This window comes from Tiliqua scincoides, chromosome 8, assembly GCF_035046505.1.
Source record: "Tiliqua scincoides isolate rTilSci1 chromosome 8, rTilSci1.hap2, whole genome shotgun sequence".
Lineage (NCBI taxonomy): Eukaryota > Metazoa > Chordata > Lepidosauria > Squamata > Scincidae > Tiliqua > Tiliqua scincoides.
In genome coordinates this window covers 60,363,304-60,387,571 of record NC_089828.1, presented here as the reverse complement: position 1 = coordinate 60,387,571, position 24,268 = coordinate 60,363,304, and the positions used below count along the sequence as shown (strand labels likewise).

The 24,268-nt window shown below is 57.3% G+C and overlaps 1 protein-coding gene across 3 annotated transcripts in view; it reads left to right on the top strand.

Moving 5' to 3' along the window:
- Positions 1–2,758: 2,758 nt before the first annotated feature.
- The window catches only part of PITPNM3 (PITPNM family member 3), a 44,456-nt gene continuing 22,946 nt past the window's right edge, over positions 2,759–24,268 (top strand). Inside the window, exons 1-4 of one of the 3 annotated variants that reach the window (XM_066634987.1) lie at positions 2,759–2,853; positions 18,329–18,421; positions 21,764–21,871; positions 22,249–22,296. In XM_066634987.1, the coding sequence (XP_066491084.1) occupies positions 2,826–2,853; positions 18,329–18,421; positions 21,764–21,871; positions 22,249–22,296 (277 nt within the window). In that variant the 5' untranslated portion in view covers positions 2,759–2,825. Of the gene's footprint in view, positions 2,854–12,697; positions 12,731–15,174; positions 15,588–18,328; positions 18,422–21,763; positions 21,872–22,248; positions 22,297–24,268 lie in introns of those variants that run through there. The other 2 variants (XM_066634989.1, XM_066634990.1) reach the window with 2 other exon arrangements.

Genomic DNA, 24,268 nt, shown 5'->3' with positions numbered 1-24,268 from the left:
AAGCCATGATGTGTATGCGCAACCTCCTGATTTTAGGAATGGGTTAAGTCAGAATGCCAGATGTAGGGGAGAGCACCAGGATGAGGTCTCTTGTTATCTGGTGTTCTCCTTGGGGCATTTGGTGGGCTGCTGTGAGATACAGGAAGCTGGACTAGATGGGCCTATGGCCTGATCCAGTGGGGCTGTTCTTATGTTCTTATGTTCTCAACAGAACCTGCCCCTGAACGCCAGAGCATGTGCCCTCCTGGCCTGCCGGTGGGCTCCCCCTGGGGTCGGCTACCAGAATTAGAGGAGCCCACCTTGGGCCTGACCCTGCAGCTGCACTCCTCTCACGTGTGCTGGTTATGCCCAGCATCAGGCCTGACACCTGGGAGGGGCAGGAGTGGAGGCTGTATGGGGGAAGCAGGCCTGGTTGGGGAGGCAGGACAGGCTCAGGGTCAGCCAGCCTCTGACTGGGGCACCTTGGCAGCTGTCCAAGGCACAGCTGGGCAAGGGCACGAATTACCTCTCCCTGTGGGGACAATGCCCAGCCTCAGGCACCGCCAAAGATGAATGCGAGCAGCTCCCCCCACTGGTGTCTGAATGAAATGCAAGTGACGCTGGTCGCACTGTCTGCCCCCGGCCAAAAGCATTCCGAGGCCACCTGCAGAGACACCACCCATCGCTCTGAGATCAGCTCCAGTATAACCAAGAGCCTGGAACTCAGCAGAGAACTCACCTGGCACCTTCCATGTCCCCGGTGCAGGCAGAGAGCGAAACAGAGGAGCTGCCAGGCACCTGTGGGCCCCCTTGTGCGTTGGCAGCAGCCCTCAGACCTTGCCAGCGAAGGCAGCCCGCTTCCGCTGCTCCCACCCTCGCCAGCCCCACTGCCAGCTGCATTGCAGCACGAGGGCTTGTCCGACCAGGTGCAGCCAGGAGGCCCCCACTTCAGGAAGGGTGGGTGATGTGCACCAGCGAGCCAGGAGACAGGCTGGGGCTGACTGGCAGCGAGGCCCAGGTCCGGTCTGGGCGAGCGGATGGTGAAAGAGAAGGCTCCCCGCTCCAGCTGCCTGCCTGCTCCATTCCCCCATCACTGGATTGCAGCCCCGGCCGCATTTCCCAAAGTCCATCCGGGCCCCCCCCTCCTGCGGGAAGTGGTCCCTCTTCTCCTGGGAGGCAGAACAGGCCCGGCCCGGGGTCTGCCTCTCTCATCGCAGCCTAGCCTCTGCCGAGGGCTCCAGGCCAGCCCGTGTGCGTGACGGGCCTGGCGCCGAGGCTGCAGCGTAGAGACATCCCCGACGGGGCTTCCGCCCCCTCTCCTCTGCTCGTCCGCAGCCCAGGGGGCGGCAGGCTCTCCAGCTGCCGGAGGACGAGTCGGGCGGGGCCCTCGAAGTGCGAGGCAGAAGCCCCAGGGGGAGAACGCCCGCAGCCAGGGCAGGAGGCCGCAGCAGTCCGGTCTGCGGTCGACGTGCCGGACGGTTTCCTACCCGGTGCGTCCGACTGGGAGCCGCGGACGAGGTGCCGGGACCCCGACCGGTCCCGGCGGCCTCCTCCTGCGCTAGGCGGCGTCCGCTCCGAGCGGGGCCCGCCAAGTCCTGAGCTGAGGCGGCCGCGCGCTGCGCGGAGGTCCCTCGGGGCGCGCAGCCCACTCCGCAGCGGTGGCACCGGCCGCGCTGGCAGCTGCCGCTTCGGTGCGGGGTCCGGGGAGGCCTCGCCCCTCCGCAGCAGCTCCGCTCACAGCCAGTCCTGCGCGGCCCCGCTCTGCCCCAGGCCCAGGCGGTGGTGGCGGCAGCACCGCTGCCCCGCCCCACTCCCCCCCGGAGGCGCGCAGTGGGCTGCCACGTGGAAGGGTTGCGAGGAACCGGGGAGAGGTGGCCCCGCGCCCGCGGCCTGAGGCAGCCCGATCGGCCCAGCTCGACTCGGCGGTGGGCCTGCCGTCCCCCGCGCTGGCCCCGCAGCCCAGGTGCAGCCGGCCGGGCTCTGGCCTCGGAAGGGAAGCTTCCACCTGGCTGCGGGGGGCGGGCACGCAGCTGGCCCCCAAGAGGAACCTTCAGGTCCAGAGTCCCCTGGGGGCCCTTCCCGGGGGGGGGGCGAGGCTGGGACACTCTTCGGAGCCCAGCTAGACCGCGCCTCCGAGGCCTCTGAAGGGGAGCCCCGTCCGGTCGAGGCTCCCGCACGGGGAGAGTCCTGCGGGCGCCAGACCTGCAGCGGCCGCACCTCGCGGCGTGGCCCCGGCTCCCTCCGCTCTCGGCGGCAGGCGGAGCTCCTGGAGCGCCTGCTGCTTCCGAGGCGCGGCGCTGTTCAGGAGCGGGGGCGTTCCCGAGCCGGTCCCCCGCGCCCCTGACACCGAGGCCCGCCCGCAGCGCCAGACCGGGAAGGGCTGGACGGGGCCGCGCGCGGGGAACGCCGTGGCAGCCTGGCCGGCCCCGCTCGGAGGAGACCCTCCCAGGCCCCCCGGCGCTCCTCTCGCGGCTCCCAGCAGCAGGGCTGGCGGGCGGGCGGGCACTCTACACATGCTCTTCGGCCTCGTGCGTAGGACGGGCTGCGCGCCTGTGCCCCGGCCCGGGAGGGGCCAGCCTTGCGGGCGGGGCTCGCCCGCCCCCAGCGCCGCTCCCTCTGGCAGGCGACCTGGGGCGCAGAGCTCCGCTCTGCCGGCCAGAGGAGGGAGGGGAGGAGGGCAGGGCAGCCCCCCCGCCCCGAGCCGCCAGTCCGCTGCGTAGCTGCCGCAGGAGAGGCGCGGCGGGCGCTGCGCCTCCCATTCCGCGGCGGGAGCCGGAGCGAAGCAGACGCGGCTCGCCTGGGCTCGGCAGGAGACGCACCGCGCCGGAGCTGCCCGGACGGTCACCATGGCCACCGGCCCCTCGCCGCGCCCAGGTGAGCCTCCTCCGCTCGGGCCCGCCCAGCAGAGGGCCTTCTGAGCACGTGCCGCAGAGGCTCGCCCAACGGAAGCCGCGGCCCGAACTCTGCTCAGGCTCAGAGGCTGCCGGTGCCCCGCCCAGCGACCCCTGCCTGGCCCTCGAGGGGCCTGCGCCAGCCGCTGCAACGGCGTCGTCCTCGGGGGCGCCTCTGGCCCCGCTCCCTTCCAGGGGGGTCGCCTGGCCGAGCGCCTGCCGCCCCCGGGTCCGAGCGAGACGCACGGAAGACGGGGGGCGCCTGCATGACTGCCCGGCTGAGCAGACTCCCACCGGGTGGGGCTCTCCTGCCTGTCGCACGTCCGTGGGTGCCGGCAGCTGTTGGCAGTGCCCGCTGCCTGGGGATCAGCATCTCCTGCAGCCTGGCGCTGTCTCGTTGGCACCCGGGTCACCTTCGGGGGCCCATCAGCACCCGGGGCTAGCACTGCCCTTTTCCTCAGCGTGGAGTGGTCCAGATCCTGGGCGGCCGGAGGGCCTGATTCTGTGGCATGCCAGGCTTTTGCCCTACTGGCTTCTGCCTGGAAGTGCCCTTTGTGGCACCTGTGCGGGGGGGGGGGTCTGCCTCAGCCTCAGCCTCAGGGAGCAGCTGAAATGTCCACATGTGGGGAAGGGGACCCCAAGTCAGCGACCCCCAAGGTGTGCAGTTGCGCCCTGATGCAGAGCTGGGCCTTGCCTGTCATTCGTAAGGCTCACAAGGATTAAGGGGAGGGGTCCTGCTGGGACTGGGGGCGTGGCCTTCTTTTCTGTCGCTTGTGCCTTAGGGCTGCAGTGGTTAAAGACACTCTGCACTGGCACCTTAGCAATGCAGGCATATATACAGTATGTTCATCCATCTGTAACATATTCATTGTTAGCTGTAGTGGGGTGAAAGACTGAAGTGCTGGAGGGGGCCTGAAATATTTGAAAGCCTAGGGGTCCAGCCATGGGTTAAAACAGCCCTGAGGTCTCTGTGCCCCTCCCCGCCAGGCAGTGGGGGTCCTGGGACTGTACTGCTGCATCTGGCGCTCTGGAGTGCTGGCGCCAGGCCACATCTACCTCATTTGCACCAAGAGCAGGGTGGGGCTTCTCAGCCCTTGGAGAAGGGCATCCACCTCATGGGGCTCTGGCAGAAAGATGGTGCTTTGACCTCCAACTGCCAGGTGGGGTCCCAGCTCTTTCCCTCGCTGGCTGGAGGATGTGGTGTTGCACGCAGGGAGAGTCTCATGAACTGTTCTTTGGGCCACTCACAGAATTCAGGCATCCAGAACTGCTCAAGCCATCTCCAGAAGTCATCCTCCTACTTCGGGAAGCATCAGGGAAGGACTGCCGCTTGGTGGTAGAGCCCTCTCTGCTTGCCTGCGGAGGGTCCTTCCCTCCCCCCTGCCCCATTCAGGTCCTGGCAGCATCTCGAGGACGGGCTGGGAAGGACTCTGGAGAGAGGCTGCTGTTGGCCCAAGGAGGCCAGCTGGAGCTCTGCAGCCCAGGGAGGTCGGTCTGAACCAGGGCGGATCCGAGGGGGGCGTGGGTACTGATGCCAGAAGGGGAAGGCACCTGCTGGGATGGGAAACAGCCCAAGCACCGCTGGGAACCCAAGTCTACCCACCTGGAAGAGGCAGAATGGGAGCCCAGGTCTACCAGGCAGGTAGATTTGGGCTCCAAGTCAGTGCGGGAGCCTTGATCTACCCACCCAGTGAATCTTGGCCACGGAGGCCAGTTCAACTGGGAGCCCAGGTCTACCCAGCTGGTAGATCTGGGTTCCAAGTCCAGGCAGGAGCCCAGGTCTACCTGCCCAGCGAACCTCAGCCATAGTTGACATTAGGTTCGGCATTTGGGCCTCTTCAGCCTAGAAAAGAGGCGCCTGAGGGGGGACATGATTAAGACATACAAAATTATGATTGGGAAGGATACAGTGGATAGAGAGATGCTCTTTACACTCACATAACACCAGAACCAGGGGACATCCTTGCTGCAGGATGTGGTGATCGCATCTGGCCTGGATGCCTGGGATTGGACAAATTTCTGGAGAAAAAATCCATTATGGGTTACAAGCCATGATGTGTATGTGCAACCTCCTGATTTTAGAAATGGGCTATGTCAGAAGGCCAGATGCAAGGGAGGGCACCAGGATGAGGTCTCTTGTTGTCTTGTGTGCTCCCTGGGGCATTTGGTGGGCCGCTGTGAGATACAGGAAGCTGGACTACATGGGCCTATGGCCTGATCCAGTGGGGCTGTTCTGATGTTCTTAACCCGGAGCCAGGTCTACCTGCCTGGTTGACCTGGGATCTGGAGTTGGTAGTACTCATGCCCCCTTTCCCAAACAAAAACACTGAATCTGCCCCTGCCAGGAATGGGAGCAACTGTAGTGGTCAGCCGCTTAGCTCTCGAGTGGCTGCCGTTGTCTTTCCGAGGACTGTGTCGTTGGCTGGGCACTTGAGAGTCCAACGGAAAACAGCCCCCAGGTCCTGTCCACCTTTTCCCCTAGAAGGAGAAGGCACCAGGGAGTGTCTTGGCCCCCAGGCAGTCAGCTGAGCTGCTGCCTTTGCACCCAGAGCCTGGCAGGTGACCTGGAGTCAGGGAGGACGGGGCAAGGATCTGGAAAGGGAAGAGGAAAATGTACACTGCTGGGGAGGGGGACGAAACTGGATGCTGCCAGGCTCAGAAAGTGAGTGGGGAGGGCCCCAGTGCCGATCTCAACAGAAATGCAAACCCCTCTGAATGCATGGAGGCTGTTTCCTGACTGTACTTACTCCTAAGCTGGCTGAGAGGGGGTCTGACCCCCCACAGGCAGATGCTTCCTCCAAGAAATCCAGGCCTGATCTGGCAAGGCTTGCAGTGGGGCTCAGCGCTCCCTCTCCTCTTTGGCTGGTGCTGAGACTCTCCAAAAGACGGGGGGGGGGGATGGACAACACAGGAGGGGGGCTAGAGCAAAGGGAGCTCAGTGGACACGAGGAGGGTGCCTTTCTCCTGCCTACCGCTCCAGAGATGGGCCTTTTGCCAAAGATGAGCCTCTGCTGTCAGAGGCGATTCTCGGGCTTGGCCACAGCTCTGCCTCCAGTGGGACCCTGGATGCAGCTTTAAGCCCCAGAGGCTGCAGCTTGCGCACAGCTGCAAGGGGGCCATGAGGTCTTCCGTATAAACAGGCACAGGATTGCAGCCTCAGGAGAACATTGGCTCTGACTGCCAGGCAGGAAGTGCTGTTTTCTGAAATGCAGTTTTCTTTTCTTACATGTCTGTGGAATAGGACGAGCATAGTTAGTAATAGTTAGCTAGATAAGAGAAGAAGAGGGCAAGGACAGTGGAGAGGCAGCCCTGCTTGCTTCCCAGGAAAACTCGGGGGGGGGGTTTGTTCCTCGGCTCCTTGCTGTGGGCTTCAAGAAAGACCGCTGCGGAGAGTCCTGGGCCAGCAGCCTCCTGGCTGCCTGTTCCTCACTGCACACTTGTGCTCCCGGTGGGGAGGATGCATCACCTGCTTCTTGGAGACTCCTCCTGGGCTAGGGAGGCTGCCCCCACCTTCAGCAGGAACCTGTCAGTGGTGGGGGGCACTTGACCAGCTTTCTGTTCCTTGAGACGGAGGCTAGTTCTTCCCCCGTCAGTGACCAGCAGCTCTGGAGGCTGAAGCCTAACAGCTTGTCAGCGGTGCCTGGCCTGGGGGCGGTGTGCTGGGCCATTTACTCCATGCCAGCGGGAGCAGGAGCGGGTCTCCTAGAGGCGGGCTGGGCTGCCAAGTAGTGCTGGGCCTTGTGGGAGCCGGAGGGTCTTGCTCCGGTCAGTGCTGCTGCTGGTGGGTCTGGTTCAGAAGGCTTCTAGACTCTTGTTTGTCTGTTACCGAGGTGTCTCCTCCCTGCACAGCAACAGGTGGACACCCTGGTTGGCATCTTTCTGAAACTGGAGGGAAGGTTAGGGGGTGTCATTGCCCCTCCTGCTACCCCATTCCTTCAGTGATGGGAGGGACGGATGGGCCAGTTCCCTGACAAGTGAAGGGCTTGGCTCTGCTCCAGACCTCACTAGATTTGCTGTCACATCCCTCTCCAAGGCCCCTTCTGGAACTGCAGCCTCAGTCTGGCCACTGTAGGGGAGTTGCTGAGCCTGGGCAGCTCCTGAGAACCCAGTCCCGTCCTGAACAAGCCATGCAGTGCAGCCCTGCCTTTTGCAGTGGTCTGCCATCAGGCCAGGCCTTTCACTGTTTCAGGCCTGGGGAGCTGTTTCGCCGCACTCAGCAACCCCCAGCTTCGTCATGATATCCATATTTCTGGCGTGTGCTTTAGGGCCTGCCGGTGTCCTCTAGCTGCTATTGGATCGACCACTGATGTCACAGAGCTGTGGTTCTCCAACTTCTCAGCACTGGGACCCACTTCTTAGAGTGAAAATCCAGAAGTGATGTCATGAAACTGGAAGTGATATCATGGCCGGAAGTGACATCATCAAGCAGGACAAATGTTAACATCCTCACACAACGAAATTAAATTAATTTAATTAAAAGTTTACATTAAGTGTAAGTTTAAAAATTTATTTAAAATAAAGAACCTTCCGAACCTTCCCAAACAGGTGCTGATCTGTTTAAAAAACATTCCCCGAGCATCCCAAAGGTTGCAATCCTATCCACACTTTACCAGGAGTAAGCCCCACTGACTATCATTGTTAAAAGCAGATATTATGCATAGTACTTGGATACTTAGACAATCGTTCCTTGCGATGTCAGCGTTAGCTCGCTCTGCGCGGGTCCCAGCATTCTTCCATCTTCGTGGCATCGTGCTTTCATCAACCATTGTTGGGCGCCCAACCTCTTGCGTCCCTCTCATTGTGCTCAAGCGCAAATTCTGCCCATCATGTTGGTGGTCATCCGAGGCACCTCTTCCAGTCTCTCGGATACCACTCCAGCGTTCTCTTGCTCCAACGATCATAGGTTCTTCTCACGATGTGGCCCGCCCATCGGTGCTTCATCTTCTTGACGTGAATGAGTGGGTCCTTCATGCCAGAGAGCCTGCAGATGTCCTCCCAATCGAGCTGTCGGTCTCGCTGCTCTCGGAGAGTCAGTCTGACAAGTCTCCATTCGAGAGAGGCATGGGCCACTTGTAGCTGCTCCACAAGGGCTTTGGTCAGCAAACATAAGAACAGCCCCACTGGATCAGGCCATAGGCCCATCTAGTCCAGCTTTCTGTATCTCACAGCGGCCACCAAATGCCCCAGGGAGCACACCAGATAACTAGAGACCTGCAAGACTTCCTGGGAATTGTAGTTAAGAACATAAGAACAGCCCCACTGGATCAGGCCATAGGCCCATGTAGTCCAGCTTTCTGTATCTCACAGCGGCCCACCAAATGCCCCAGGGAGCACACCAGATAACTAGAGACCTGCAAGACTTCCTGGGAATTGTAGTTAAGAACATAAGAACAGCCCCACTGGATCAGGCCATAGGCCCATCTAGTCCAGCTTTCTGTATCTCACAGCGGCCCACCAAATGCCCCAGGAAGCCTACAAAACAACAGTCAGCCGAGTGTGGGAGGCTCCCTGGGGTTGATTCCCAGCAAGGGGGGGGGGTCTGCTGCTGAATCTACTCTGCTTCCCCCCTAAGGGAGGAAACCAGTTTTAAGAGATTCCTCCAACAGCACATACACATCATGGCTTGTAAACCATAATGGATTTTTCCTCCAGAAACTTGTCCAATCCCCTTTTAAAGGCATCTAGGTCAGATGCCATCACCACATCTTGTGGCAAAGAGTTCCACAGACCAACCACATGCTGAGTAAAGAAATATTTTCTTTTGTCTGTCCTAACCCTAATCATGTCCCCCCTCAGGCGTCTCTTTCTAGGCTGAAGAGGCCCAAACGCCGTAGCCTTTCCTCATAAGGAAGGTGCCCCAGCCCAGTAATCATCTTAGTCGCTCTCTTTTGCACCTTTTCCATTTCCACTATGTCTTTTTTGAGATGCGGCGACCAGAACTGGACACAATACTCCAGGTGTGGCCTTACCATCGATTTGTACAACGGCATTATAATACTAGCCGTTTTGTTCTCAATACCCTTCCTAATGATCCCAAGCATAGAATTGGCCTTCTTCACTGCCGCCGCACATTGGGTCGACATTTTCATCGACCTGTCCACCACCACCCCAAGATCTCTCTCCTGATGTGTCACAAACAGCTCAGAACCCATCAGCCTATATGTGAAATTTTGATTTTTTTGCCCCAATGTGCATGACTTTACACTTACTGACACTGAAGCGCATCTGCCATTTTGCTGCCCATTCTGCCAGTCTGGAGAGATCCTTCTGGAGCTCCTCACAATCACTTCTGGTCTTCACCACTCGGAAAAGTTTGGTGTCATCTGCAACTTTGCCACCTCACTGCTCAACCCTGTCTCCAGGTCATTTATGAAGAGGTTGAAGAGCACCGGTCTCTGTGAAAAGCGACCACGTCTCGGCTCCATAGCAGACTGTACAGAGGAGCCTGTTAAAAGTCCAGATCTGTAACCTTTCCCCAAATGCAGTCACGCCGCCTAGTGGGTCCCAACCCCACTGTCTGAGACACGCTGCATGATAGAGGGCGCTCTGCCTCACCATCGGTTCGTCTGCCCCTTGCTGGGTTTGGGTGGGTCACAGCCCTCCCTCCTCTGCCCGGCAACCAAGCCCCTTCCCAGCATGACACCAAGTGTGTGTTGGGCAGGCTTGGTGCACCTCTGCTCTGGGCCCTGCCGCCATCCCCCTTGCGCCCCCCCTCCTTTCCAGAATTGTCCTGGAGCTCGCCCCAGGCAGAGAGCAGCATCTGTGCTCCGGGGAGCCCTGACGCCTCAGGGACAAGAGACCGGCGGCCTTTGGCGAGTGGAGGGCCTGGCCAGGGAGTGTCCCCCACCTCTGGCGTCCCCAGGGCTCACAAACTTGCTCACCCCTTTGGCGGAAGAACTCAAGCTGAGGCATGACTTTGGAGTGACTGTCCCTGACCACCTCCCTTGGCCACTTCCTGAGCCCTGATGGAACCTCCCCAAAGTCTCCCGCCTGGGACTGTCCCTGAGTGCTGATCTGTGTGGAGACCTGACTGCCACCTCCCCCCAGCTTTCAGGCAGTGGCCTCACCAAGCCCGGGGCATCTCCTGCACAGCTGCCGGATGCCCTCTCTCCAGTGCCTCCTTAGGGATGCACCCTCGAGGGGCAGGCAGCTTGTCCCAGGCTTCCACAGGTGCTGTGGGGGCTCTTCTCTCTTCTTAAGGCCAGCCTGTTTATGTTGTGTGTTTTGCAGAGTAGAACCCGGCCAAGCAAAGGCGTGTGGCTCCGCAGCCCAACAAGACAAGGAGGTCCTTTCTGAACCCCAGCCACGCTGGAGCGTCTGGCTTGCCCTGCCCCTTGTCAGTATCCCATTGTGTTGAGCAGCAGACTCAGGGCCACACCACTTTTCATTGTAGTCAGTCAGGCTGCAGGGTGTTTGTCCCTGCTGTGGCCTTTCAGAAACATGAAAAAGGCAGCCACCCTTCCAAGAAGGATAGACCCCGTTTGCAGCCAGTGGTGTGAGGACAGCCACCATTTGCAAAGCAGAGCCACCTGGGGAGAGGCCGCTTTACCTTTTCCACTCCCAGCAGCTTTTCCTGCTCCAGCACAGGGCCTGCAACCCCTGGTGGCCAACAGCAGTCCCAGCACAGCAGGCTGCCTGCCTCCCTTGCTGCCAGAGCAGCTTTGCCTGAGGGCAGGCAGGGATGCTCAGAGGCCAGACCTGGGAGCTCCAGCGGGAGAAGGTTTCCCTGGAAGGGCAACGCCTCTTGCTTCAAAGTCCCCATTGTTGCAGACACTTGCAGATGAGTGGGCTGAACGCAGCATTTGCATGTGTGTGGTGGGCCGAAGCGCATTGACATGCCCAGGCTCAGGCAGCTTCTGTGGCCTGACCTGGTGGGCAGGAGTTCCGCCAGGCCATTGGCTCCAGCCACTGAGCGACCCTCCGCCGGGACAGAGCAAATACCTCTCCCAAGCTGTCTGCAGCTCCCGATTTAGCCCCTGATCTCACTTGCCTGCGTCAGCCGGAGCGCGTTGGCATTCTCTCCAGCTCTTCCCCCTCATTAGCATGCGCCACCACTGGGGATATCTTTAGCCTTGGCATTTTCGCCACACTAAGAGTCAGCACAGCTTGGGACATGTGCTCTTCTACCTCCGTGCCTCCCTTCCCTTCTCTAACCCTCAAAAAGGGTTATGGAGAATAAGAATCAAGCAGGCTTCGTGACTCTTCTGAGGGCTGGTCCACTGCCAGGGCGCTGCACGTTCTCCGCTGTCTTAAGGCTGCAGTTGGACACACTTGCCAGGAGTGAGTCCCGTTGAACTCCGTGGGATTCGCTTCTGAGGATCAGAAGGATCCCCCTGCAAGGGGGCCATCTTTCCCTGGCCACGAGGTTCCCCAAGGCCCAGCCCTGAAAGTCTCGTGGAATGCCTGCCAGAGCTCTGCTCCAAAAGCTTTTCAGCTCCTGGTCAGCCACTGAAGAACCTGGAGCATGTGCAGAGCCCTCCGGGGCTGGGAAAGGAGCATCCCGCCCTCTGCTCAGCGGCTTCGCAGGGGCTGCTGAGGCCGGGTCTTTGCTCACTGCGTGGGCGCCAGTAGAGCTGTTCTTGCAGCAGCAAAAGCATTGCTCGCTCGGGATCCAGGCAGCCGCTCCTCACATATCCAGTCTCACATCTGTGCTGTCACAGGAAGCAGGTGGAGAACCTGCTCTGGCGAGCTCTGGGTGGAGGCTTGATACAGCAAGTGCAGGCCGCTCCCGCCCCCTGTTCTGGCGGAGCCCTCGCAACCCCGCAGAAGGAGCTTGTTTTCGTCATTGTTGGAAAGCTGCACAGCCCAGAATTGCTTCAGATGCTGCAAGGCGCAAGGGCCCTTGGAGCAGGCCTTCAATGGCGTGGCCAGGTGCCCCAGGGAGGGAACACACACCTGCCTTGGGGAAGAGGGAGAGCAGCAGCAAGGCTCCAGCACCACAGAGGCTCCTTCTGAGAAACACACGGACGGGACGCTGGTCTGGGGAAGCAACAGCCCATCCCTCCGATCTGCGGCTCTGTGTACCAGCCACCCGAAAGCACACGGCCTGCATGGGAAGATCCCGTTGGGCCAGACTTGGCTCTTCAGTATCCGGCACATGCCTGTGTTTTCTCCTGAGTCTCCAGGTGGTCCCTCATTCCCATGACCCATCTACCTGGCATCAGAGTATGAAAGGCTTCACCGCAGCTTCAAAGGAAAGGAAGAGGATGGAGGGAAAGGTGCTCCTCATTAGGTGTCCACAAACAGACTGATCTTTCTGCTGCCCGGACAGGACAGGGCAAGCCAGTGGCTCCTCCTGCCAACCAGTTGTGATCTGGCCAACACCCGGAGCCTTGTCTCCTTGAAAGGTGCAGTGGCCTGCAGAAGCAGCTTGTGTCTTGCACAGCTGGTGGCAGCCACAGGAACAAGTTCATGTGCATGAACAGAAGCCAGCCAAGCACCCAAGAAACCCCAGGCCGCTGGAGCTGCTAGGGTAGCAGGAACAGGCCTCCCCAAGCCGTTCTCCTGTGCCGGCCCAACTGAGATGCTGGGAGCTGTGCCAGAGCCCATCCCCCTGCCCTCTGATGAAGCCTCTCTGGTGCCAAACCAGAGACCAAAATGCACCATGAGGAAGAGTCTGCCAGAGGAGAGGCAAAGCCTTCTGGAGGCAACTGCCCTGCCCTCCTGCATCTCACTGTGAGGTTGCCTGGCCTTGTGATCGTGGAGGTGGGCCTGGCCTGAAGGAGGGATTATCTGGGCCGCCATGGACTCATCGTGGACTCAGACTCTACTCAGCGTGTGGTTGGTCTGTGGAACTCCTTGCCACAGGATGCGGTGACGGCTCTGGAGGAAAATCCATTATGGGTTACAGGCCATGATGTGTATGTGCAACCTCCTCATTTCAGAAATGGGCTATGTCGGATGCAAGGGAGGGCACCAGGATGAGGTCTCTTGTTATCTGGTGTGCTCCCTGGGGCATTTGGTGGGCTGCTGTGAGATACAGGAAGCTGGACTAGATGGGCCTATGGCCTGATCCAGTGGGGCTGTTCTTATGTTCTTAACTACAATTCCCAGGAAGCCTTGCAGGTCTCTTGTTATCTGGTGTGCTCCCTGGGGCATTTGGTGGGCTGCTGTGAGATACAGGAAGCTGGACTAGATGGGCCTATGGCCTGATCCAGTGGGGCTGTTCTTATGGCCTGACTCTGAATTGGTATCCTCACCCTGTTCAGTGGGCCTTATTTTGTGGCATGCAAAATCTATAAGGACCTGCAGAGAACCCGTCTTGGTTATCCTGACAGATACATTTGTGCTGAGAGAGCGGGCGGGTGTTTGTGGTTATGTCCATTTTGCAGTTGGGGGAATGGAGAAGAACTGAATGGGCCCTTTGTGCAGTCAGACACGGAGGCCCTCAGCTTGCCTGTGTCAACTGACAGCAGCTCTTCAGGGGCTTCAGGTCCCTAGAAGGGGCGTGGCCATGGCCCCACCCCTTGGGCGCAATAGTAGATGGTGTCCGGATATAGCTCCTCCGGAGTGGTGCGTGTGCCAAGTCTGCTCTCCTGTGTGCCACAGGCCAACATCTCAGGTGTCTGCTCCACCTTCAGCCCCCAACCCCAGGAGGGACAAACCGTATCACGGGCAGCTTCTTTGGTCACAAAGGCTGTTGCAGCTGGCAGAAAGCCAGGATCAGCCAGGGAAGATTTGGGAGAGGAGACTAGAGGAGAAACTGGTCTCCAAGGTTCTCCTGGAGTCGAGTCCAGGGAAGGCACTCCCTGATCTCAGGCCTGCAGAAAGCATTGACTTCCTTGTCTGCAGCATTGGGGGACGGTCCATCCATTCCCTGGCAGGCCTCTCCAGCGCAGCTGGTGTGCAGCACCCACCATCCAGGGACTGGCATGGGTGTGAGGAATGCCCTGTCAACCCGTTTTGGGCCCCTTTCCCCTTATTTGGGAACACTTTTGACTGCCCAGAAGCTTCTGTGCAGGTTCAGCCGATGAGGGCAGCTGGACACCCTCCGGTCCTTCCTTGTCGCCCAGCCATGTGTTGATGGGGAGTCAAGAGTGGCTCTTTGCTGCCTGGGAGGGTGGGGGCTGGTCTGCCTCGAGATAGCCATGGGAGAATGGGGCAGCAGGTCTGTCTGGCCCAGTGGGGGGGGGGGGCAGGTGAGCTGCACCCTGGGCTCTGTTCTCAAGTAACATCCCAAATCCACCTGCTGAGCATGACTGGTTATTGCACCCACTGAGACCTGCTTCTGCGGGGTTTTCATCTGCCGCATTCAGGGTTTGTGCTTCATAAGTCTGGCTGTGTTTTTCCCACCTGTTTTCCCTCCATTTTATATTTTACTGAGGCTCTCCATCTACTGATCCAGAAAAAGAAAAGAAGGGAGTAGGAAGGGGTCTGTGGGCACTAACCACTAGGTGCTACTTCCCTTGGTCAGCCAGCATACTGCTCATGTGGTGCGGAGACCACAGTCTGCTAAGCTGGCAGCCAGGGACTGTTGTGCTCCTGCCTGGCTGCCCACTGAGCCAGTCCCCTGCTTGTCTCCAGGCAGCCGGCACCCCAAGCAGTTTGCCCTAATGAGGCAGGCAGAGGCTACCCCATCTACCCAGAGCTCCAAGAGGCCATTGTGGTGCCTCTCAGGGCAGCAGAGGGGGAAGGGCACATTCTGGGCAGTTGCCATTCTGGGCAACTGTTTCCAGGCAAAGATCTCTTCCCGGTACATGTTTTTGTCTGTCTCTAGAAGCACCCGCTCCTAAAACTGCATCTGATGGTGGGATCATAAACTGTTATTTTTTGCTTTTCAGAGGAGATTCAGAAACTGGAACGTGCTCAAACTTTTAATGTGGCTGCTTAGAATTGGTTTTGACGTAGGTTTTTTGAAAACACCCTAGAAGGAGGGATGTGTCAGCTTGCCTTGACAGAACTTGTGACCCCCGAAAGGGTGCAAGCTCCTCATGGCCTTGTCAAGACACTCCAGGACCGGGGGGGGGGGGGTGGACCTGTCTCCTGACCCACCAAATGGGAGAGGATGGGACACATCCGGTGTCTTGGTTGGGAGGTGGATGGGGGCCCCAGCGCTCTGGCTTGGCACCTGTGACTCTGCTCAGTTGGCACCCCATGTTTCTGCCTGGCTCCACTCCTTCCCAGTAGGGTGATGTGTCTGCACCCTGGAGGGTGGAGACTGGAGGCTCACCAGTGCTTGGCTGGACGAAGGTGCTGCCCCTGTGAGCACCTGGAGCTGCCGTGGCTGTGCTTAGAAAGGAGGCGGGAGGGGCCGCACTGCGTGTCCTGCTTCTGCACCTGCTCGTCAATCCCCTGGAAGCGATGGTGCTCCCCCTCCCAGGGAGCCTCTGTTCCCTTGCACAGGTTTGACCCGCAGGTGCTGGGCTGCCTGACCGGGGTGGGGATTGGCAGTGGCCTTCCAAGGGTCTGCAGCTGAGCTGAGGAGAGAGTGAGTCATTTGGGGTGAGTCATCCTTGGGAGGGACCACTGCAGGAGCAGCAGCAGCAGATTCCGCTTGGAATTGCTGGGAGTCTGGAGGGCGAAGCGACAACCAGTAAGGCACCGTTCGGGAAAGGGAGTGGGGACACGCGTGGACAGTCTCAGAGCAAGGGATGCTTCTCATAACAAATCACGCCACAGTCCATGCAGCAGGTGACCCAGCGGAAAAGGCTTGGACCCTCTCGGCGCTGTAGTCATCGGTTAGGAAAGTTGACACTGGGCTCTGGATCCACTGAGATGGTTAGTATCAGCATAAATAGCAATGTCAAATATTGATTGCCAAGATGTAAACGAGCCTCTGGCCGCTCCTGCTTTTCCTGACCAGTCTGGTGAGACCTCTGATAGCTCCAGACTGGCGAGAGAGGGAAGTATATTCAGTAGTTTTCATGCATCAAAAATTAGTCACTAGTGTTTAAATTTTTGCCCAGCCCACAGGTGTACACATTTGATCTCTGTTGCATATATGCGGCGTTGGGCAGAACTGGCTTAATAAAGTGGCCCAAGTTACCTTAGGTACTTACCTTTAGGGTGGGAAATTTCTGCCAATAAGTCAAGCTTAGATAATCACCTCACCTTATCACTCAGGGGACAGGGCTTTTCAAGCAACTCTGGAGAAGTTGCTTTTCAGCACTGGAGAAGCAATGCAGAGCTCATTAGAGGGCTGTTAATCTCCATGGTAACCTTCCTGGGAAACTCTAGCCAAAGTTAGCCTTTAATTCTCCTCCTGAGAGAAGGGCTAAAGCAGTGGTTCCCAAACTGTTTTCTGAGAGACCTTGAGAAGTGGTCCCCAGAGTCTCTGGAAAAAGTCTCCGATCACCTTTGATTACTTCCAGAATCTTGACAAGTGACTGCCCCTCCGCCCCACAGACCACTGAAGTATCGGTTGTTGCTGTAGGTAGTTTGTTCTTTGCCCTCTCTGGTGGTCCATCGCTTGCTCAAAGTGCCAGCTGGGAGGGTTCATTCTCCACCCTTTCTGGTAGTCTGTGGAGAAGCACATGGAGATGTTTCCCCATGGACCACTGGAGAGGGCTGAGAATGGACCCCCCCCCCCGCAGCTGGTATTTCCAGTGTCTTGCCAAGCACTCCCCCGTGGGCTGCCAAATTGAATTGTATTTTTTTTGTGCGTTTGGGATGGAGAGGGTTGCATGTGGTTCACGATAATTCCAATGTTTACATCAGTGGTTCCTAAAGGTTGGGAACCACTGAGCGAAAGGCTTCAATTGAAATCAAGCAAACCTTGTTCCATTTTGCAAATGCTGCTGCAGCCTCCTTCCACATTGCAAATGCTTGCATTTTATAGAGGTCTGTTTTTTTAAACACCAGAATGTCATCCTCCTTTCCATCTGAAACAAAGTCCCAGGCTACAATTCAATGCATCATTACTTAAGAATAACGCCCCTGGAAAGCAATGGGTCTACTTCTGAGTAAATAGGGTTGCAACTATGTGCAGCTGCACTTGTCACAGTCATTCCTTGTTACTTGTCTCTCCACTGTGAATTAAATTGCACACTCCCAGTTATGTGTTATACTTTTTATGTTACATGTAGAGCCTCTGGCTTAACACACCAGGCAGCTTAAAGAAAGGTTTGAGTCATAGTTCTCTTGCAGTGGTTCCCAACCTTTTTTCACTTGCACACCCCTTGGCAGCCCATTTCCATAAACTGTACCCCTCGGCTAAAGGTTTGTAATTAATATGAATAATATAAGCCCTCATCTCCACTATATGAAAGCCCACACTGCATGTATTCATCACAGTATTTTCTCTTTTTATCTGTTTGAAGAACTGCCTTTATACTGTTTTGCACCAGAAGTGTCGAGAAATTCTGGGTGATTCTGTGAGAGCGGCTTGTGGGAGTGTGTCTGTGGTAGACCCAAGTGCAGCCTGGTGTCTTTGTTGGGGGGTGCGAGGGGAAATAGAATGCCAGACGAAGGGGAGTGGTAGCGAGATGCAAGTATCTTGTGGTCTTGTGCTCCTGGAGGCACCTGGTGGGCTGCTGCGGGATACAGGAAGCTGGACTAGATGGGCCTTGGGACTGATCCAGCGGGGCTCTTCTGCTGTCCATGGGGGGTGGGGGTGGGATATAGGTTTTTATTTTAAAAGTTTCATACTACAATAAATAATACAAAGGAAAGAAATCACATTTGACATTTTCAACTACAGTCACATTACATCCGCTGTTTAACTAGAACACAGAGACACCACGTTAGAGGTGGATTCACCCCATCTAAGCACTCCCACCACTTTTTCCACCTGTCTCTACCGGTTCTCACCCTTTCGTAAGCCGCGACGCCGTATACTCTGGAGACCACAAAGCGGACCCGTCCCTGCGTGTTGGTGGACTTTTTCTCCTTTATTTCTTTGCCCCTTTGGATGCCCAGCGCAAAAGGGACATACAGATTTATCAGTCTTACGGTAGCCCACGGCACCTCCCACCTCTCCTCCTCCCCTCCATTGTCCCGCATGACTTGTGCTCTTGGGTCCCCTCATTCCTCCCGCTGGCTCCTTCGCAGAGACGATAGAGGGCTTCTCCTCCGGTGCCTGGGAGGCAGAGCCACCTCTGCCCTCCCTGCGACCAGGCCCTTGTCACAGCGGGCTGATCGCCAAGTGCAGCGGGCGGGAAGGGATGGCTGCTGAGCTGGGGGGGGGGTCCCACAGCAGCTGCCAAGCTGGCTGGGTCTCACCAGTGCCACTCATGCTGCCGGCAGCGCCGGGGTGGTCCTGGGTTTCTTCTGTCCTGGGCATCCCAGTTTGCCATCCTCCTCCCCGCCAGGCTGCAGTTGCCAGAGGGATGGTTTCCTTCTGGGGCCAAAGTGTGGGCTGCACGTTGGGAGTTCCTGCTTTGGATTATTTGAATTAATCCTGTCTTTAAAAAAAATCTGTTGACCAGTTAAGTGGAAAACTTTTCTGCCTGACTTTCAACTGGTCCGCTTGCAGATCGACCCTTTTAGCGGACCTTTCTCTCTCTGTCTCTCTCTTTCAGCCGCTCTGCGCAGGTTCAGCTCGCAGTGGCCCACGCAAGGCATCCTTGAGGACTCGGTGGAGAGCTCAGATGACGAATTCTTCGATGCGCGAGGTGTGCACTGCTTCCCTTCTCCTTTGTGGCAGGCCTCCTCTTGACCTGCCTTGGACAGCAGCCTGGCAGAGAAGAGCAGTGGGAAGAGTCAGGCGCCTACAGAGGATGGGGCCTGCAGCACTTTGACAGCCCAGTCCGAGCTGGCACTTCCACTTACTTTGAGGAGGCCTCTGGGACTGGCACAACTGCATCAGCTGGCACACTGGCCTTCTCCACTGGCACAGCTGCATCAGCGGGGGAGGGAGGGTCGTTAGACGTGGACTGTTAATTTGTGGAGCAGGCGGACAACTTTGCCAGAGGGATGTTCCCGGCTCAGGTTGGTGTGGGTGGCAGCAGCCGCAGTCCCGAGTGGCTTGCCAGTGGCACAGGTGCAAGGTGGCTGGACCCCTCTCCCTGACCAACCTGCCCGGGTCCTCCTGGCCAAGATGGCTTGGGAGTCCTGGGAGTGCTGCCAGTGTGGCAGCGTCTGGATAGACTGAACCTGCTGTGTGCGAGGAAGGGGCTGCCCCTCATTGTTTGTCCATCATGGAATGGAGGGAGGTGGAGGCGGGGGGGGGGGTCAAAGCCAGCAAAAGCAACCCTCGCCCCTCAGGAGCAGACATGGAGACCCTGCAGCTGTGAAGCGCCTGCCTCAACCGTCCAAGAGCGATGTTCACAGAAAGTTCCAGGGGGAGAGAGACCCCATTTCTGTAGCTTCCTGCCCCTCCTATCCCTCTCACTTAAGGTCCTTAAGTCCTTTTGGGCCAGTTAATGCTTCCTGGTTCTTGGGGCTCTTTCATTCTCTTTTTCCAACTCTGTTGCAGAATCTGCAGCAGCTATTTCTGGCTCTGCTCAGCGCGGTCTCTAATTTAAGCTGCGAGGAGCAGTGTCTGCCCTCAGGTGGAGGCCTGCCTGGAAGTGCGGAGGTTCTCCATGGCAACTCTGCCTCTGTGGTGACAGCCACAGAGCCTGCGCTGCTGGCAGTCTGAAGGCCTTTTCCTGGAGGGATTTGTGCAGTTGCTCTGTGACAGGCAGACCAGGCCGGGAAGGGGCTTGCCTCTGGCCTGCCGGCTTCATCCCACCTGGCTCCCTGTCAGGCCCTCCCGCCACGAGCCAGCCAGCTTGAGGGCAGCCCCACCACTGCAAATCCTCTCTTCTGCTGGGAGCTGACGGCACTGCTGACTCCCAGGGAAGGTGCCAAGCAGCAGGAATGGTGCATGCAAAGAGGAAGGCAGGGCGAGGAGCCGACTGGCATGGGCAGGCCATTAAGAAGGAGGTGGCAGCAGCTGCCGTGGAGCTCCTCACCGCTCTCGGGTCTGGTGCCACCCTGAGGTGAGGCCTTGCACAGCCTTTGGGGTAGGCTGAGGCAGCGCCTCTGAGAGGAATTTTATTGGGGGTATGACGCTTCTTTTGGGCCCACTTGGGACTGTGGTCAGCCATGCATGTGCGGAACTCCCAGCAGGCCGTCATGGTTGGTAATGGTGCCCCAGCCTCCCCCCAGGCAAGACTGAGCAGGAGCTCCGGGCACCTCGGCCCACTTGCCACGTTTGCCCGCCCCTCTGTACTGTCTTCAGACATGAGGCCACCCCAAGCCTTGTGTGCTGGCTGCCTCCTCCTGCCTGGCTGAGGAGCGGGAAGACTCTGACTGGGTACTTGGCTCTCGGCCGCCCGGATGTGCTCTGCAACCGTCTTGCGTCCTCCTCAGGCTAAGGTGAGAGGCTGCTGTCTCCAGAGCACGGCTGGTGATGCCAAGAACTCTCATCAAACTCTTGCCAAAATAACGCTATTTTGACATCTGCCAGTTCTGACTCTGGCCTTAAAGGTGCTTGTTAGCAAGAAGCTCCAAGCCACCCCTCACCCAGTGTCTTGTCCTAGAGGTAGCCGAAACTCAAGAGTCCGTCTACTACAACAACACCTCAGAGCCTACGTCACGGTGCCTGCGGTCTTATCTCTCCAGTATGGTCCGGTTCACTATGGTAAAGGGTGGAGGGATGGGCCAGTGCGTTGGTGACTGGGCAGTGAAAGTGAAAAGTCAGTGGACCCTTGCCCCCTTAGCTTTGCTCGCCACGCCTATGAGTTGCAATGAGTATAAAAAGCTAGCTGCATCTAGCTACACTTGCGCATGATCTGAGGCAATGGCCTCTTTGCTACCTTGTTTTGGTACCAGCAATAAACAAACTGATTTCTGCTCTACCTTCCCTCAAAGTGTTAAAGTGGGATGTAGCACTCCAGGTGATGAAGCTCAGGCTGCCTTTGTGGGTTCAAGAGCAGCACTGGCCCTCCGATTCTGCCTGAAGGAGTGTGCCAGGTGCTGTCCGTGTAGAGGGAGGAGTGGTACTGGAAGGGGAGGGAAGAGTGGTCTGTGCAGGAGCCTGGCCTCTGCTGTGCAGGAATGAGGGCCGCAGCTCTGAGGTGTGTAGTTCATGACGTTTGCATCCTGACTCCAGGAGGTTGCTGGAAGAAGGGGGGAGGCAGGCTTGCTGCAGTCTCACAGTGGCTGCACAACTGGGTCGCATCCTTCACGGGCAGCCTGCCTCTTCTGCCCCTTTGGGCTCTACCCAGAGGATTTGTGGGACGGATTCTGCATTTTTTGTCTGGACATCGGGGTCAGAAACTTCTCAGCAGATCACACCAGCTTTTGGTTTTATCCTCTGTGCTTTGTTTTGAGGTGATACGGTTGGCTGGATTTGTATTGGCTTGATGGTGTGTGTGCCTCAGGCCTTTGCTGCAAAGCATCTTCAGACATCTTAGAATTAAACATTTGGTAGATGGGCTGACCAGGTGCAGCATCTCTGAAACCAGCACCAGCCAACTTCTCTGCTTGGAGAGCGATCTGTTCCTCAGGTATTGCTCTTGGAGCTGAAAGTGGCCTGCTCCTCTGGAAGCAGTCCATGACAAAAATTTGGGGGGTCAAATGGCAGGCCGATTGCTAGCAGCAGCAGAGGCACAGCAAGGCTGTTACGTGCACACCCACAAGCTTGGCTGCCCATTTGAATGCACGCCTTTACCTCGGAGGACCTCAGCTGTCCCCAAAACACTCACAAGCTGGGTATGCAGACATCAGCCCAGCCCTGTCCTGCTGCTGTTCCCCCAGCAACAGGTAGATCAAAAGCTTCAGGACCCTGAAATAGCCATGTAGCCATCCTGACTAGTAGCCCAAGCAGATGTCCCCTTCTTGATTTGGGGTCCAGACCTCCGTTACTTCAGCATCCAGCTGAAGGATGACCACAAGTGCCCATGGAAACCCTCCAGGAGGGTCTCCCAGCTGCTGATCTCTCTGCTGAATGCAAGTGGGCGGAAAGGGCAGCCTGCCTCTGGTTATCTGGGCTGCGGCTTAACTTTTTGCTCCCTCTCTTGTTGCAGAGGAGGCAGCAGAAGGGAAGAACGCCATTCTCCTGGGGATGAGCCAGTGGAACTCCAACGACCTGGTGGAGCAGATTGAGACCATTGGGAAACTGGAGGAGAGCCCAGGTGATGCTTTGACTGGCGCTGTTGCCTGGGTGAAGGGGCCATGCCCTGCTCCCACACTCTGGGGCGCTGCAGCTTCGGGGCCATGTTCTCCAGGCAGGGCAGTCTGCAAGGTGAATCAGTCCTCTTTGCTGTCCCCAGAGGGCAGTGTCAGTTGCAGCCAGCCCTGAACTGCCCATGCTCTTCTCCCCCCCTGCTGTGGTGGCAGTCCCAGTGGGGGGGGGCGTGCATAGTGGCCACCACTCCCTTCTGCAAGGAGCCAGTGTGCACTTGAGGTGCATTCCAGGGTTGCACCAGGCCGTGGTGGGGTGGGCGGGAAAAGAGAGGCCCTGGTATTTGTGCCCAGAGATGCTGAAGATGATTTTCCTTGCTCTTGGCAGGTGAAGAGCCCCTGTTCTGCTCCTCTGGCATTCTCCAGGAAAAACAACGTGAGTTTTGTCTGGTCTTCCTGTTCCCTTTATTAAAAATAAAGGCTTTTGTCCTCATGCTTAAAATGACAACAGTTTAAATCCACTGGGGTGCTTTAGCTGGACATCCTGCCTGGCCCTCAGCACTGGGTGAGGTCCCTGCGGTACGTTCCCTCTGGGCATTCCTGGCTCACCTGAGAGCTCACCAGAGAGTGAGAGGCTCTCCCTTCCCTCCAACTCCCCCCACCCTGGGCTGGGCCGTTCAGTCTCCATTGATTCTGCTTCCTCTCTTGGGCTGAAATGGTGGGGAGGAGCACTGGAAAAGAATACAATGTTTTGAGTTGGTTTGATTTATTACATTCTGATTCTGCTTCTCCAAAATGCCTGGAAGCAGGTAATGAATTGAAAGCCTAAAAATCAAGCTAACCAATCAACAACAGGACTCCAACAGCAGAGCAGTGAACGGAACTCCTCCCTTTGAAAAACCCCCCCCCCCCCCATTTCTGAGCAGGGCGATCGAGTGTATGGTGGTGTCTCAGCTCCAGGGGATGTAATGGATTTCATTCTGGCTGCAGGCTCGGCCTTGGGACAGAAATGGCTTTGGCCGCTGTTTTGGATGACCTGCACTGTTGACCAGAGGGGAGCGCATCCCTGCTGGACCTCTCACTGGCTTTTGACACCATCAACCGTGGTGTCCTTCTGGGTTGGTTGCCTGAGCTGGGGCTCAGGGGCACTTCTTTGCAGTGGTTACACCCCTTAGTTGGCGAGGGAGGGGTCCCTGTTTGACCTTTATAGCATAGGGTGTATTTTCTGCGTCATGTTCAAGGTTATGTTCCCTGCTCTTCAACATCTACATGAAACTGCTGGGGGAGGTCACTAGGGATTTGGAGTGGGTGTCTCCAGTGTGTCGATGACACCCAGCTCTATCTCTCCTTACTATCAATTCCCAGGAAGTGCTGGTAGTCTCGGAGTGTTGTCTGGAAGTAGTCGGGATCTGGATGAGAGCCAATAAGTTGAAATTAAATCAGGACAATACAGAGGACCTCCTGGTCAGCGTGCATGTCCCTTCCAATGCTGGGTAGACCTGGCTTCCCCCAGGGGGTCTCAAGTCAGAGGCCGGGTTTATACATAGCTTGGAGCAGCCAAGGTTGGGGTGGTGGGAGCAGTCTGCCTGGGATGCCAGTGGTGCCAGGCAGGCCTCTGTCTTAGTAACATCGTGATTGGATTACTGTAATGCACTCTACATGGGAGTGTCCTTGAAGACAGTTCGGAAGTTGCAACCAGCACAGAAAGCGGCACCCCATGTGGTTACAGGAGCTTGGCAGTACGGTTCTATTGGATCTCTGCCCCATGGCGACACGGGAGCAGGGGTCTAGTATATTGGTTTCCGGGCCCAATTCAAGGTGCTGGTGTTTAACTTTAAAGCCCTCCATAGCTTGGGACTGGGTTGTCTGAGGGACTGCCTTCTCCGGATATTCCAGCTCACCCTCTTAGGTTATGCCTCTTAGGCTCACCCTCTGAGAGCCTTTCCTGCAAGAGCTGTCTCTGACCCAGGGTTAGGGGGATAGTGGCATGAGGGCGAGTCTTCTCCACAGTGGCAGGACAGTTATGCAGTTCCCCCCAGGGGATTTAAGAACAACCCCTTCTTCGATGGCATTTCGGCAAGGGCAAAAACATTTTCATTTTGTTTAGCTTTTAACAGAGAGCTATGTTGGGCCTCCTGGACCCTTCATGTTGCTCGTTTGGTCTACAGATATTCTTGTCTTACTCCTAGTTACATTGCTCAACTGATTCTGCAGGGCTATTTTTATAGTGCATGTTTTTTTTTGTTTTTTTTCTCCGTGCAGCGGAAAGAGGGCAAATTTTTTTAGCACTCTGAGGAGTTAAACCAAATGTGGATTTAAAATGTGAAGACACAATTCAGCAGGTTAAAGGTGCTTGTCCCCTTTGCAGCAATCCCTCCCACACAGGTGGGGCTTTCAGTGCCTCCAGA